Consider the following 16622-nt stretch of genomic DNA (forward strand, 5'->3'; position numbering starts at 1 on the left):
GGTGTCCTCTAAAATGAACAGGAAGTCCACCATTTTGAAAAAACTCGCCATTTTGCATTTTTCACTCCCTGTGCTTTTGCGAACTCCTCCTAGGAGATTTGTCCAATCCACCTGCAAATTGGTCTGGTTACTCTTAAAGCATTAGGGACCCAAAGTTATCAAAAACGCAGCACTGCATCATCATACGGTCTTGCTTTGGTGCCGCCAAAAATTTGACCCTTCGCCCACACACAGGAAATAGATGTTTTTGTTTCTGTATCTCCCTCATACTTCATCCAATGTTGATGAAACTTTACAGTCATGCTGAACATCTGACTCTGCACACATTGATATGCTGATAAGCTACAGTCACTGCGCCACCCACTGGCTGGAGGAACTCTCTTTTGTATATATGTGTCTTGGTGTACTCTTCCGCCCTGCAGACCACAACCCGTGCAGGTACCGGGGGGAGAGATGTGTGAGACGATAGGGGAGGCAGCGGCTGCAAGTCCCGTGGACCGCAAGGAGTGCAAGGGACCGTCATCTCTGCTTGCAGCTTTAACTTAGGTTTATACTGCACTGACTCTACAAGTTCAGTTGCCTCACTTGAAGCCCCACTGAACACATTGTCTTTTCATACTAGCCTATACAACACATAAGGGGCAGAGTTTTACTGTATGTGTTACATATGTATGCATGTTTATGTCTTGCACTTGATGCATGTATATTGTGGTTTTTCTGACCATCTTGGGTCCACACACATTCCCTAACAGACAGACACACACATACAAACAACAGGTAAAAGAAGACAGAGGGAAGGCACAGGACCTACAATTAAACACTTTTATAATTTCCAGTGGTGATCATTGAAAATGTGTTCTGATATATGTTCATCACAGTAAATGAGCCAAGGCCAGTGAATCTCAGTTTGAAATAATAATTGGTTGTATCATTCTTTTGATGAATAATAAAAATGGGTCCCGAAAACCATACAAGGCTTAATAAGTCACCAGGGTCCTGTCACAGATGCTTTAATAGATGTTCAGCATTACAGTTACAGATCTGGAATGTTTTTAGGCACTTTAGAGGATAAACACTACAAAGCCAGTGTCTGTCTGACAGTCTTCATCCTCATGTTTCTGATACGCTCGTACCATGTGTGTACACACAACCTGGTTACTGCAAAGTAATAGAAACATTCTCTCAGATTGTTTGAAGGTTATTAATTGATCTTTATGCTTTTGATGCGAACATCTCCATTGAAAATGATAATGGGCCAGTCCTTGACATCCGGGGGGATTTTGAACGGGAATGAAAGGCCGTCTGAAAGTCTCACCACAAACTCCTCAGAATTGAACTTAATGACCATCTGAAAGACAAAGATGAGGGGATGACACACAAACTCCAGTAAAGGTTACAAACACACAGAGAAAAATACACACACACCTTGAACTCCTGTTCCTGGACGAAGGGAAATGCTGTGTCTCGCATCTCCTTACCCCAGCTTCCCCCTTTACAGGAGTTGTAGACCACTGTTTCGATGTCCTCATGCACCCGAAAGCGAGGATTGATCTGCAGTGTGACATCCTTGTCGTTGGGACAAATGTTCACTGCAAACCTACAGACACACAAAACAGTGAGTGTCAGCATGGATGTTACCAAAGTGGCCCTCGTGGATGGTGATGAGTCAGATAGTGTGGCGTAATGACAACATTTTTCATAACTGAGAGGATCAAAGTTTTCCTTTTAGGACATGAACATTAATAAGTCATTATCTCATATTTAACTATGACATTTAAACAGAAATCAGATCTGAGTGTTTTTCCTAATAATAATAATCTATGTCACTAACAGACAGTTCTTAATGATGACATCTGCTGTAGGAATTTAATTAGATACAATACACATGGAGGTCCATAATAAGTAGTGTTATTAATGAAAAAAGTTTGATCAATTATATAAAGATGATAAAAAATAAAATAATTTTATACACAAGAAGCCCTTAAAAGTCATGTCTGTCTCATTTGTGTTATTTCAGCGTAGATGTAGACTCACTGAGTCAGATGACTTTGAGGTTGTTAAAAAGTATTGATTGATCTATAAAATCATTGTTTTTTAAAACTTTGTGTTCATGGTCTCACTGTTTGGCAGAGGAATTGGGGACTCCAACAATGGTCAGCGTCTGTCCCACTGTAATGGGGTTCACTCCCTGTGTGAGAACACGGTGTATTATTGTTCAGTAATACAAACACATTTTACAAGATTCACTTATTACAGCTTCAAGAAACTATCAGCACAGTGACTCAAACATCAGTGGTAAAGGTTTAAATCATGAGAGAAGGAAATAAGTGAACAGTGATATTAGATATTATAACATGATATTAGAACATGTATCTAATAAAATATGGCAGGATAACACAAGAACCCAGAATTCATTGCTGCCTGGGCTCTGCCAGCTGTAATATGAATGGACAAATGTTAGCAAGCATTAAATGATATCAGGCGAAGTGTGAGCACACAGCTGCACAGAGCGCTGTAATCCAGCTAACAAGGGGAATAATGCACATAAGAATATTTTGACCATAAAAGGCAGCTCACATATGAAAAGTTACACACAAAGGTCTGCATGCAAGTAAACAAGCCCCAGCTTAAATGTGAGCTATATAACAAACACACAGAGAGGATACTCACTACCATCGTTGTAGATTCACTCGGTCAGAGCAGAGCACAAGTGGTGGTGCAGGTGCAGCAGGATACAGCCTCTCTGCACCTCGCACAGCTGACTTATATGCAGCGTGGGAGTGTCCCTTCAGCCCTGAGTGACAGCTCACACAGCCAATCATTCAGTTCAGTTTTGTGCGTACAGCACCTTGTGCAATCACAATTTTCCTTTGGTGCTTTACAGAATCACAGAGCCTGAACCCCGAACTAGCAGGCAGTGGCGATGAAAACCTCCCTTTTTAACAGGAAGAAAGTGGACCAGGCTAAGGCCATCTGCTGGACACCATGGCAATAAACTAATACACAAAACTGTTTTCATACTATTGTTTTACCGACAGTGTCTTATCTTACCATACTAGAAAAACAAATGTTCTAAATACTGAAGCAACTACTACAAAGGAAATACGTGTTTAGCCTACAATGGAAAGGGAGCCATTTTAATTATATAACCTATACTCGCCAGGTGTGTGAAACCTGAAATCTGCATATCCATGTAGAATGATCAGAGACCGACACGCCGAACTTCCTCAGCCACCTCAGGACGTACAGCCGCTGCTGAGTGTCTTGTATGTCAATGTGTCTGGCTTATATTTTTATCATTCATTTTACAACTTTTATCACTTTCATTACCCTGGTTTACCCAGTCAAGCTTCTATCAGTACATGTCACTTATCGTCTGTTCCTTAAAGACTGAGGAGAAAGCATCTTGTTTGTGTGTCGTTAGATTGTGTGGGTGGTACACACCTTTGTTTCTTGACATGTCATCAAGGTGTGGAAATTTGGAAATTCTGTGGAATTCAGCTGAAAGAAGGAGCGGCAGCAGGTCTTGGTTTGTTTCTCAGTGATCAGACAAAAAAGACAGTTATGACCACGCCTCATCCTTCATCTCTTCTGTCAAAGAAGACATACTGAACTTGACTCATCAGAGGGTTTATTCTCTCATGTAAGAAGACAAAGTTTAAATGGGACCCTCAGTGTGAGTACTGATGATAATCTGGCCCTGTCAGGGAAGTTTTATGAAACTATTCTATTATTTTAGCTGATTGTTAACAAGCTACCTTTAATTGGTGCTTTGTGAAGCTGATTTCAAAACTTTAACCAGTGCTGTTTCTGTGCTGTGATGGACTCTGAATCCAGACTGAAACACTTCAAACAGACTGTTCCTATGTAGGTGATCAGTTAATTGTTGTCCAAGTAACCTTAGAAGTAAATGGGATTGCTAAAATGTCTGTGTAAAGTGAAGTTTTTTTTTTTAAATAAAAGTCTGACAATAGTAGTTTGAAACACGTCTGGTACATATCCTGTTGTTAAAAACATATTGATCAGACACACCAATCAGAAGAAAGACTTCCTTGAGGAGTTTAGTTGGAACTGGGTCTGAAGCCTGGCATACACTGTGCAGTTTTTGGTCTGATTTTGACCTGAATTTTGAGTCAAACCATTTTTTTGAGCCAGAGGCAATTGAGATTTGCATCGGGTCCTGTGGGAATTCCCGCCTGTTGCAGGTCTCTACTGTCCAGATGTGGATAGGGATTAATGACCTTGTCGTGGCCAGTGTTGGGAAGGACATTTTTTAAAAGTATTCCGTTACAGATTACAGATTACACTTCCTAAAATGTAATTTGTAATGTATTCTGTTAATCTCTAACACATTCTTAGGAGATTTTGAAAACTCGGTGAGTCAGCCAGATTTCGAAAGTAAACACACGGCCCTTTCTCTCGGAGCTCGTCTTACCTGAAGGTCTGTGACTTCGGCCATCATGCACGTACCTCTCTGGTGCACGCAGAACAGGAAGAGAGTGACAACCAGCCAATACTCCACACTTCCACATATGATTCATATTCTTCGTTTTAATGCAAAACTGCATTGCAGATTGTAAAGAGAAGTTACACTAATTAATACACAAAAAGTGCATCAGAATGAAATTTCCTACCCTACCTTTAAAACTAGGATTACTTTCATGTTAGGGTTTTCACATTGAATTGCATTGTGATTGAATGCAGCAATCAGTCCCTGCTTACTACAAAGGATTATATAAAACCTGCCCAGATTGTCCCAGCTGATTGCATTCATATCGATGCTGTTCTATTTAGAGAAACACAAAAACGGAACGTGATGATGTCAGAATAATATATGTTTGTAAACAATGCAAGCAAAGGTCATGTTACACACAGAGAAAGTGTGTCATGATTTGGTTATTTTCATTATTTCATTATTTGGTCCTATTGTAATTGTCATGTTTATTATTTGTGCCTAAAACAAGCAATTTTTCACCCCTTTTCCATGCATAAACACTCACCAAATTTGCACACTCATCAGGGCGTTTCCAGGCAGGCCGAGAGACATAGTCTCTCCACCACTTCCTGGGTCTTCCCCGGGGTCTCCTCCCAGTGGGACATGCCCGGAACACCTCCCCAGGAAGGTGTCCAGGAGGCATCCGAAACAGATGGCCGAGCCACCTCAGTTGCCTCCTCTCGATGTGGAGGAGCAGTGACTCTACTCCGAACTCCTCTCAAGTGACCAAGCTCCTCACCCTATCTCTAAGGGATCACCCAACCACCCTGCAAAGGAAGCTCATTTCGGTTCACTTGTTTTCACAATGTCATTCTTTTGGTCACTACCCAAAGCTAATAGGTACCATAGGTAAGAGTAGGAACATAGATTGACCGGTAGGTTGAAAGCTTTGAAAGCTCCATTTTTCTGTTACTTGTGAATTTTATTGTTTTGTAATCACATAAAATCTTCTGTTGTGGTACCCGTCCCTTGCCCTGTGTGTGACTCGAACCTGTGTGCCTTCCTTAATTCCTGGATTTGAGGTCCCCACCTCCCCGGGTGGCTTTAGCAACTTACTAACCCCCTCCCTCCTGAGCAGTGGCGGTTCTACAACCCCACGTGAGCGCCCCCCCCCCCCCCCCCCCCCCCCCCCCCCCCCCCCCCCCTTGAGCAGGATCCGGCTCATAAGGAAGAACCTTCCTGCTGCTAGCTGGCCGAGTAGAGGAGGAGAAGAGGGAAATAGGACAGAGAGGATGAAGGAGAAAGAGAGGAGAAGAAGAGAGAGACAAGACAGAGAGGATGAAGGAGAGACAGGAAACAAACATGACAGGTTGCAAAATGGATATGATGATAAATGATATAAAAAAGACATTCCCCATTGTTGATTTTTTTTTAAATTAAACTAATATAAGGCATGTAAACTAGAGCACTACAATTGTACTGCATCTGTACTGTACTAAAATAGGACTGCATAAATATTCTTCGTTATAATGCAAAACTGCCTAACTAATAGGTTGCTATTGGATTGTAAGGACAAGTTACAGTAATTTAACAAAAAGTGCATCAGATTTTAATAAGCAGTATAAAAGGTTGTAATGTGTACACACTTTGATTTGAATACCTGTGTGATGGTGCAGACTGTGGGCATCGAGTGAAGAGAGGCTCAATGGATGATAAATATGGATGAAAATAATCACTCCCACTTTTTACTCTGTATTTAACTCATAAAACAAGCTGACAGTCAGCAGTAGTCTTACTTTAGTTTAAGGTTAATCAGCCTGTCATTGATGGACAGACTTATGTTAGCAGACAATAGCTAACCTGTTGTGGACATTATAAAAACACAGTTTGCTATACACAAACACGCAGTGACATGCTAGCTCTCCTTCACTCCCTGTCCAGTCCGTTTGGAGACCAAGAGGTGAGCTGTCCCCCGTGCCCCCTCCCTCTCACAGCTTCTGTACGGCAGCTTCTCAGCAAGCAGGGACTCCTGCAGCTGCAGGGGGCGCTAATTTGCCAATTCTCCACACTGTGATCCATAATATACATAGAAAACCGCCGCGCAGATGATATTTTTTCCAACTGCTCGTGCCGGCCCCTGTGTGAAGCCGCCCCGGGCGACCGCCCGGTTTGCCCGTGCCCAAAACCGCCACTGCTCCTGAGCTCCGTCAAACAAGGTCCTAAAGACCCCTAGCATATGTTCCATACACATGGACCCCTAATTCCATCTGGACTATCACTCTTCATCCTGATCCTCAGACTTCCATTGGTCCAGCTGCACTGTCCTCTCTGTCACCTGCAGCGTGCAGCTTTTGGTCTAGTTTGCTGACATAAACCATCAACAAGCTTTTGTGTTGATGGTAAGAGCTCTCACTCCAATGACTGTTCACCGTCATACACGTGTACCTAACCACACAATAAGACAAGCGGTCAGGAGAAAGTCAGATTTTTATGTGCTTGTGATTTTTATGTGACATAAACATACCGTTGTGTAATCCACTGATTTCAGCAATGTTTTTATTGTTGACTATTGGACTGTCAGCAAGAAGGTTCTTCCCTATGAGCCGGCTCCTGTTCAAGGTTTCTTCATGTTAAAAGGGAGTTTTTCCTGACACTGTTGCTCTTAAGGGGGTTCAGGCTCTGGGTCTCTGTGAAGTACCTACACACAATTTCTGATAGTAAAATGCACTATATAAATAAAACTGAATTGAATTAATTACCATCTCTAGACTGTAACTGTAACGAGAATACAGTTACTCATATTTTGTATTCTAATTATGTAATGCACCTTACCGTGGGTTTGAGTGCCCAGATGATCCTAGGAGCTATGTTGTCGGAGGCTTAATGCCCACAGCAGGGTCTCCCAAGGCGAACAGGTCCAAGAGCGGTCCAAAAACCCCCTTATGAAGCAAAGAAAATCAAGGACCGTGACGTCGCCCGGTACGGCGCAGCCGGGGCCCCACCCTGGAGCCAGGCCCGGGATTGGGGCTCGAATGCGAGCGCCTGGTGGCCAGGCCTTTCCCCACGGGGCCTGGCCGGGCTTAGCCCGAAGGAGCGACGTGGGGCCGACCTCCCATGGGCCCACCACCGGTGGGAGGAACCGTAAGGGGCCGGTGCACAGTGGATTGGGTGGCAGTCGAAGGCGTGGGCCTCGGCGACCTGACCACTGGACACAGAATCTGGCTCTGGGGACATGGAATGTCACCTCGCTGGGGGGAAAGGAGCCTGAGCTTGTGTGGGAGGCCGAGCGGTACCGACTAGATATAGTCGGGCTCGCCTCCACGCACAGCTCGGGTTCTGGAGTTGCCCATGGTGAGAGGCGGTGGGCTGGTGTGGGCTTGCTCATAGCCCCACAGCTTAGCTGCCATGTGTTGGAGTTTTCCCCAGTATATGAGAGGGTCGCCTCCCTGCGCCTTCGGGTTGGGGAGAGGTCTCTCACTGTGGTTTCGGTGTATGCGCCGAACAGCAGTGTAGAGTACTTGACCTTCTTACAGTCTCTAAGAGGGGTGCTGGATGGTGCCCCAACCGGGGACTCTGTCATCTTGCTGGGAGACTTCAACGCCCACGTGGGCAGTGACAGTAACACCTGGAGAGGCGTGATTGGGAGGAACGGCCTCCCTGATCTGAACCTGAGTGATGTTTTGTTATTGGACTTCTGTGCTGGGCATGGTTTGTCCATAACAAACACCATGTTCGAGCACAAGGTTGTCCATCGGTGCACCTGGCACAAGGACACCCTAGGCCGGAGGTCAATGATCAATTTTGTAATTGTGTCATCTGACCTTCGACCTTGTGTTTTGGACACTCGGGTGAAGAGAGGGGCTGAGCTGTCAACTGATCACTACCTGGTGGTGAGTTGGATCCGTTGGCGGGGGAAGAGGCTGGACAGGCCCGGCAGGCCCAAACTTACTGTGCGGGTCTGTTGGGAGCGTTTGGCCGAACCCTCCGCTAGGGAGATCTTCAACTCCCACCTCCGGGAGAGCTTCACCCAGATTCCGAGGGAGGTTGGAGACATTGAGTCGGAGTGGACCATGTTTTCCACCTCCATTGTCGATGCAGTCGTCCGAAGCTGCGGCCGCAAAGCCTCCGGTGCTTCTGGCAAACCGTCCGGCGCCTTAGGAGGGGGAAGCAGTACTCTGCCAACACTGTATTCAGTGGAGGTGGGGAGCTGTTGACCTCCACTGAGGGGGTGGTTGGACGGTGGAAAGAGTACTTTGAGGGTCTCCTCAATCCCACCAACACACCTTCCATCATGGAAGCGGAGGCTGATGACTCAGTGGTGGACTCGTTTATCACCTGTGCTCAAGTTGCCGAGGTAGTCAAAAAGCTCCCCGGCGGCAAGGCACCGGGGGTGGATGAGATTCGCCCTGGGTATCTTAAGTCTCTGTATGTTGTGGGGCTGTCTTGGCTGACACGCCTCTGCAACATCGCATAGCAATCGGGGGCAGTGCCGCTGGACTGGCAGACCGGGGTGGTGGTCCCTCTTTTTAAAAAGGGGGACCGGAGGGTGTGCTCCAACTATAGGGGGATCACACTCCTCAGCCTCCCTGGGAAAGTCTATGCCAGGGTACTGGAGAGGAGAATTAGGCCTATAGTCGAACCTCGGATTCAGGAGTAGCAATGTTGTTTTCGTCCTGGCCGCGGAACCAGCTCTATACACTCCACAGGGTGCTGGAGGGTTTGTGGGAGTTTGCCCAACCAGTCCACATGTGTTTTGTGGATTTGGAGAAGGCGTTCGACCGTGTCCCTCGGGGCATCTTGTGGGAGGTGCTCTGGGAGTATGGAGTCCGTGGCCCTCTGTTGAGGGCTGTTAGGTCCCTGTATGGCCGGAGCAGGAGTTTGGTTCGCATTGCCGGCAGTAAGTCAGACCTGTTCCTGGTGCATGTTGGACTCCGGCAGGGCTGCCCTTTGTCACCGGTTCTGTTCATAATTTTTATGGACAGAATTTCTAGGCGCAGCGAGGGACCGGAGGGGATCTGGTTCGGGAACCATAGGATTTCATCTCTGCTTTTTGCAGATGATGTTGTCCTGTTGGCTTCATCGAGCCGGGACCTCCAGTGTGCACTGGGACAGGCGGCCGAAATGAGTTTCCTTCAAAGGGTGGCTGGGCACTCCCTTGGAGATAGGGTGAGAAGCTCAGTCACCCGAGAGGAGCTCGGAGTAGAGCCGCTGCTCCTACACATCGAGAGGAGCCAGCTGAGGTGGCTCGGGCATCTGGTTCGGATGCCTCCTGGATGCCTCCCTGGGGAGGTGTTCTGGGCATGTCCCACTGGGAGGAGGCCCCGGGGAAGACCCAGGACGCGGTGGAGAGACTATGTCTCTCGGCTGGCCTGGGAATGGAGCTGGAGCTGGAGGAAGTGTCTGGTGAGAGGGAAGTCTGGGTGTCCCTGCTTAGACTGCTGCCCCCGCGACCCGGCCCCGGATAAGCGGTTGAAGATGGATGGATTATGTAATGCAAGTACATGTAATCCATTACTCTCCAACACTGTTCATGGGATCTGACCTTGGACTCATTGTGTTTTACTCTCACTGAGCACAAAGCACCAATTAAAGGTAGCTTGTTAACAATCAGCTAAAATAATAGAATAGTTTCATAAAACTTCCCTGACAGGGCCAGATCAGTCATCATCAGTACTCACACTGAGGGTCACATTTAAACTTTGTCTTCTTACATTAGAGAATAAACCCTCTGATGAGTCAAGTTCAGTATGTCTTCTTTGACAGAAGAGATGAAGGATGAGGCGTGGTCATAACTGTCTTTTTTGTCTGATCACTGAGAAACAAACCAAGACCTGCTGCCGCTCCTTCTTTCAGCTGAATTCCACAGAATTTCCAAATTTCTACACCTTGATGACATGTCAAGAAACAAAGGTGTGTGCCACCCACACAATCTAACGACACACAAACAAGATGGTTTCTCCTCAGTCTTTAAGGAACAGATGATAAGTGACATGTACTGATAGAAGCCTGACTGGGTAAACCAGGGTAATGAAAGTGATAAAAGTTGTAAAATGAATGATAAAAATATAAGCCAGACACATGGACATAGAAGAAGCTCAGCAGCGGCTGTACATCCTGAGGAGGCTGAGGAAGTTCGGCATGACGGTCTCTGATCATACTACCTAGATATGCAGATTTCAGGTGCTTCATTGGTATCTATCTGGAGAGAGGATGAAAGGTCATAAAGGCTTTCTCCAAGAAGACAGATATGATTGTCTCTTAACTGCTAATGTTGTTCTGACAGAATGACATTATTATGAACTGGAAACTAAAGCCACAAAAGATTTTGATATTATCAGCTACATAAGCCTGTTATGTTATTGTACAGCCCTGATTTATTTGGATTATTTTGTTTGTTGTTTTAAAGTGGCACCACGGGAATAAAGCCAGGGAGAGGAGCAACGACCAGCAAGGTCCCTGGCCGAGCAGATTCTTCTTTGAATCAGCATTGTGCACATGTACTCAGACAGACACCCCCCTCTCTTAACTATTCTCAGAGGGAAAACACCATCCTCACTCTTTTAAGGTAACACACACACCTGGCGAGTATAGGCGAATATAGGTTTTCATCGCCACTGCCTGCTAGTTCGGGGTTCAGGCTCTGTGATTCTGTAAAGCACCTAAGGAAAATTGTGATTGCACAAGGTGCTGTACACACAAAACTGAACTGAATGATTGGCTGTGTGAGCTGTCACTCTGGGCTGAAGGGACACTCCCACGCTACATATAAGTCAGCTGTGCGAGGTGCAGAGAGGCTGTATCCTGCTGCACCTGCACCACCACTTGTGCTCTGCTCTGACCGAGTGAATCTACAACGATGGTAGTGAGTATCCTCTCTGTGTGTTTGTTATATAGCTCACATTTAAGCTGGGGCTTGTTTACTTGCATGCAGACCTTTGTGTGTAACTTTTCATATGTGAGCTGCCTTTTATGGTCAAAATATTCTTATGTGCATTATTCCCCTTGTTAGCTGGATTACAGCGCTCTGTGCAGCTGTGTGCTCACACTTCGCCTGATATCACTTAATGCTTGCTAACATTTGTCCATTCATATTAGAGTTGGCAGAGCCCAGGCAGCAATGCATTCTGGGTTCTTGTGCTATCCTGCCATATTTTATTAGATACATGTTAAATGAAATAAAGCAATAATATCAAAATCAGAATCAGAATCAGAAATACTTTATTGATCCCAGGGGGAAATTGCTTGCAGGTGCTCCATGTATACTCAAAAAACAGGTTAGAAATATAAAATACGGTAAAGTAGTAAGACTAGAATCAAAATAAAATCTAATAAAATTCTAAACATTAATAAACATTCAAGTAAAATCCAGGCAAGTGAAAACTGATAGTCACATATAATACAACTAATACTGTGTGCAGTAAAATCTTCTCTACAATAAATCTAATATGGATATAATTAATAAGACAGTGTGTTAGATCAGATTGTCTGATGTCAGAGGGAGGAGTTGTACAGTTTGATGACCACAGGAAGGAATGACCTCCTGTGGCGCTCAGTGGTTTTTAGGAGGCATTTAGGAGGGATCAGTCTGGCACTGAAGGTCCTCCTGCACCTCAGCAGCACGTGGTGGAGAGGATGGAAGCTGTTCTCCAGGATCCCCTGCAGCTTAGACAGCATCCTTCTGTCTGACACTACTGTCAGGGAGTCCAGCTCCACCCCCCACAACATCACCAGCCCTTCTGATCAGTTTATTGAGTCTGTTTGTGTCCGCTGCTTTCAGTCTGCTGCCCAAGCACACAACAGCAAACAAAATGGCACTAGCAACCACAGACTCATAAAAAATCCTCAGCATAGTCCGACAGATGTTAAAGGACCGCAGCCTCCTCAGAAGGCCCTTCTTGTAGAGGGCATCAGTGTTTTTAGTCCAGTCAAGTTTATTGTCCAACACCACTCCCAGGTATTTGTAATTCTCAACAACGTCCACACTCTGCCCACACTCAGACCCTCCACCTTTGCTAATACATCCCACTATGGCAGAGTCATCAGAAAACTTCTGATAGCTGAAGTCAGAGGTGTAGAGCGTGAAGAGGAAGGGAGAGAGGACCGTCTCTGTGGGGCCCCGGTGCTGCTGACCACTGTGTCAGACAAACACCGCTGCATCCGCACATACTGTGGTCTACCAGTTAGATAATCCACAATCCATGACACAAAGGGGGCCTCTACCTGCATCGCTGTCAGTTTCTCACCCAGGAGAGGTCAGGACCCTTCAGGTCCAGCAGCCTTGCTGGTGGGGAGTTTGCTCAGCTGTCTTCTAACCTGGAGAGGTGTGAAGAGTGGAGACTGAGAGTGCGGAGGAGGGGAGTGCACAGACAGAAGAGGGCCGTTAGAGGAGGTGTTTGGAGGTGGGGGTGGGGGGCCATTGCCAGTGATGGAGGCATCGAGAGGGGGGAGGGGAGGGAGCGGGGAACGCTCACTGTCCTTGTGGTCACAGGCAGCCTCTTAACCAGGGGCTCATAACAGGGGGTGAGGTAAATCAAGCTATGATCCCATCTACCCAGAGGGGGGAGGGGGGTACAGCTGTATGCATCCTTCACGTTTACATACAGCAAGTCCAGGGTCCTCTCCTCTTTGGTCTTACTGGTCACATACTGGGTGAATTTATGGAGTGTTTTGTCAATTGAGATGTAGTTAAAATCAACCGAGATAATGATGAGAGCAGTCGGGTGTTCCGTCTGAAGTCTGGCAATTGCCGAGTGGATGACGTCACAGGCCGCCGTCGGGTTAGCGAGTGGTGGAATGTAGACTGCAATGGCGATGGTGTGAGAACTCACAGGGCAAATAATATGGTCTGAGGCCAACCGCTAGCAGTTCAATGTCGGGGCTACAGATACGGTCCTTGATTGTAATATGACTGGGATTGCACCATCTGTTGTTAACAAAAACAGCAAGCCCACCTCCTCTCCGCTTACAGCTCTCGGTGCAATCCCTGTCAGCTCAAACTGTCTGAAATCCCTTGACGGAGACGTTGTCAGGAATATCAGCATGCAGCCATGACTCGGAAAAAATCATCAGGCTACTCTCACGGTATTCCCTCTGGCTCCTGGCTAGCCCTGTTAGCTCGTCCATCTTGTTGCCCAGTGATCTCACATTGCCCATGATCACAGAGGGGAGACACAGCTTGTATCTCTTCCTCTTCAAAAGTCCCTGTTTTTTCATGAACCGAGCTCTTTTCCTCCCCCTTAGTGATCCTTTCCCTCTGCAACCCCGATGTGTCTTCCTCCAAAGTTCAGCTGGAATATCCTCCCTCGCCATTACTGAGTTGCTGGCTTCAGCACCATCAGCTGATCCCTGGTGTAAACAAAGCGTCGTTGCTGAGCGACGGTCACGTTGCAGAACAAAAAGAGTAATTCCGCAGTGAAAAAACAGACAGTCTCTCCAAACCAACATGTTTAGTGGAGTTGTTAAAATCGTGCCACTGTTCAAAAAGAAAATCAAAAATAACTTAGGAAAAACAATAGGAGTAGGAAAAAGTAAGCGAGAAACACGGAGCAACTGAAACAGGCTAATAATATGGAGGTGATGCAAATGATGAACTATATCACTGTTCACTTATTTTCTTCTCTCATGATTTAAACCTTTACCACTGATGTTTGAGTCACTGTGCTGATAGTTTCTTGAAGCTGTAATAAGTGAATCTTGCAAAATGTGTTTGTATTACTGAACAATAAAACATTGTGTTCTCACACAGGAAATGATCGTCAGAAACATGTCCTTCACGGAGGGACAGACGCTGACCATTGTTGGAGTCCCCAATTCCTCTGCCAAACAGTGAGACCATGAACACAAAGTGTTAAAAAAAAACAATGATTTTATAGATCAATCAATACTTTTTAAAAACCTCAAAGTCATCTGACTCAGTGAGTCTACATCTACGCTGAAATAAGACAAATGAGACAGACATGACTTTTAAGGGCTTCTTGTGTATAAAATTATTTTATTTTTTATCATCTTTATATAATTGGGTTAGGGTTAGGTCAAACTTTTTTCATTAATAACGCTACTTATTATGGACCTCCATGTGTATTGTATCTAATTAAATTCCTACAGCAGATGTCATCATTAAGAACTGTCTGTTAGTGACATAGATTATTATTATTAGGAAAAACACTCAGATCTGATTTTTGTTTAAATGTCATAGTTAACTATGAGATAATGACTTATTAATGTTCATGTCCTAAAAGGAAAACTTTGATCCTCTCAGTTATGAAAAATGTTGTCATTACGCCACACTATCTGACTCATCACCGTCCATGAGGGCCACTTTGTTAACATCCATGTTGACACTCACTGTTTTGTGTGTCTGTAGGTTTGCAGTGAACATTTGTCCCAACAAGGATGACATTGCACTGCGCATTAACCCTCGCTTTACTGTGCCCAATTACAAGAAAACGGTGGTCTTCAACAGCCGTCAGGGAGATAGCTGGGGTCAGGAGATCAATATCCCGAACAGTCCCTTCATCGAAGGGAAGGAGTTTGAGGTCTGTGTGTGTGTGTGTGTGTGTATTTCTGTGTCTTGTATCTCTGTGTTTATGACCTGTGATGGAGTTTGTGTGTCATCCCCTCATATTTGTCTTTCAGATCTTCATTAAGTTCAACCACAATGGGTTTGTGGTGCAGCTTCCAAACAGCCAACAAGTGGAATTGAAAAACGCTCTGAAAAAGGACAATTACTCCATCATCACTTTCGATGGAGATGTTCGCATCCAAAGCATTGAGATTAATCAATAACCTGCAAACAATCTTTGCAGTAACCAGGTTGTGCGTACACACATAGTACAAGCGTATCAGAAACATGAGGATGGAGACTGTCAGACAGACACTGGCTTTGTAGTGTTTAGCCTCTAAAGTGCCTAAAAACATTCCAGATCTGTAACTGTAATGCTGAACATCTATTAAAGCATCTGTGACAAAACAGGACTTTGGTGACTTATTAAACTTCATATACTCTGAGATCTGTTATAAAAGAAACTAAAAGTGTAAATAAAGTTGTCATTACAAGCTGGATAAGAAGAAAAGCAATTAGAAATTAAAGCTGCAAGCAGCGATGATCGCGCCCTCGCACTCCGCGCGACCGCTCCCTCCCCATCACGCCGTCCCTTCTCTCCCCCTCTCCCCCCACGAGCTGCGGTGAATTTGAAAAAACCCGCAGACTGAAGCAGAGACATGTCAGTGCAACAAATCTGTCGATATATGTAAAAATTGTTAGTATGCAGTAACCTCCTGTTTACAGTAGGTGGCACTGTCCACAGATGTCCCCACATGGTCGGTGTTGGGTCTGTATTACATGTAAACAATTTTGAGGATTTTAGGAGCATCCGTGGTGGAGTTATTCCAGTTATTCCAGTGGAGTTATTCCTATTCCTATGTGTCCACTGGGTGGAGCCAGACCCCATGAGAATAGTGGAGACCTGTCTGTGTATCAAACATTCAAAAACGGATTCATACACAAAAACTGTCAAACCGCAGTTACTTCCGGTTTCCTTTAGGTGGCGCTGTGCAGGTGACTCATGAGCATGTAGATGTGTCGGGGGACGGACTGTTATGACATGTAAAAAATTTGAAGACGTTAGGACGATGCACGGCAAAGTTATAAGCAGTTGATGTTTCATGGCGAAGGTTCAACAGTCGCCACCGCCACGGGCAGCCTGATACAGGAAACCACACAGGTGTCTCTGTGGGACTTCAAGTCTGTGATCCTCATTTGGCTGTGTAATGACAGGCAAGGATTAAACATTGTGAGAGAAGTGCATGTCAGTGTAGAACATGGCACTTCCTGTCTCCACCACAAGGGAGTGCCATGACCGGCACAGATCATGATGACATAGAGATGTTCAGGGAGGGGCTCTGACCATGTGCAGAAAGTTTGAAGCAGTTTGGAGCAAGTGTGTAGGAGAGAGAGCTGTTCGTGTATGAATGGCGAAGTGACGCCACAGCGGCCACGCCCTTTAAGTTAGAGAAAAGCTTTTGATAACTTTTGATCAGCATGGTCTCTAGGTGACAGCGACCAAATATGAAGTCAATCGATCGAAATCCCTAGGAGGAGTTCATCCGCATACCAAAGGTGGAAATCGCTGAAATTTGACCGCCAAAATCAAAATGGCAGACTTCCTGTGTGGTCTAGATCAATGGT

General features: G+C 45.4%; 2 protein-coding genes across 2 annotated transcripts; one reads left to right on the forward strand and one right to left on the reverse strand.

Moving 5' to 3' along the window:
- Positions 1 to 994: 994 nt before the first annotated feature.
- LOC114447286 (beta-galactoside-binding lectin-like) lies at positions 995 to 2732 on the reverse strand. The gene is made up of 4 exons (XM_028423460.1): positions 2671 to 2732; positions 2121 to 2188; positions 1426 to 1597; positions 995 to 1348 (listed from the first exon to the last, which is right to left on the reverse strand). Exons 1-4 carry the CDS (start codon positions 2674 to 2676, stop codon positions 1202 to 1204), a joined length of 393 nt encoding a protein of 130 aa, XP_028279261.1. The 5' UTR covers positions 2677 to 2732; the 3' UTR covers positions 995 to 1201.
- Positions 2733 to 14152: 11420 nt separating this feature from the next.
- LOC114447610 (beta-galactoside-binding lectin-like) lies at positions 14153 to 15220 on the forward strand. Its single transcript, XM_028424000.1, has 3 exons — positions 14153 to 14260; positions 14799 to 14970; positions 15071 to 15220. The coding sequence occupies exons 1-3, from the start codon at positions 14184 to 14186 to the stop codon at positions 15218 to 15220; spliced, it is 399 nt and encodes a 132-aa protein (XP_028279801.1). The 5' UTR covers positions 14153 to 14183.
- Positions 15221 to 16622: the final 1402 nt, after the last annotated feature.

Source organism: Parambassis ranga, chromosome 15 (genome assembly GCF_900634625.1).
Source record: "Parambassis ranga chromosome 15, fParRan2.1, whole genome shotgun sequence".
Taxonomy (NCBI): domain Eukaryota; kingdom Metazoa; phylum Chordata; class Actinopteri; family Ambassidae; genus Parambassis; species Parambassis ranga.

Coding starts and splice junctions, on each gene's coding strand:
- LOC114447286 (XM_028423460.1), bottom strand. Junction 1,598..2,120: donor CCCAATTCCTCTGCCAAACA/GTGAGACCATGA, acceptor GTGTGTCTGTAG/GTTTGCAGTGAACATTTGTC. Junction 1,349..1,425: donor TCCAGGAACAGGAGTTCAAG/GTGTGTGTGTAT, acceptor TTTGTCTTTCAG/ATGGTCATTAAGTTCAATTC.
- LOC114447610 (XM_028424000.1), top strand. CDS start 14,184: ATGATCGTCAGAAACATGTCCTTCACGGAGGGACAGACGCTGACCATT. Junction 14,261..14,798: donor CCCAATTCCTCTGCCAAACA/GTGAGACCATGA, acceptor GTGTGTCTGTAG/GTTTGCAGTGAACATTTGTC. Junction 14,971..15,070: donor TCGAAGGGAAGGAGTTTGAG/GTCTGTGTGTGT, acceptor TTTGTCTTTCAG/ATCTTCATTAAGTTCAACCA.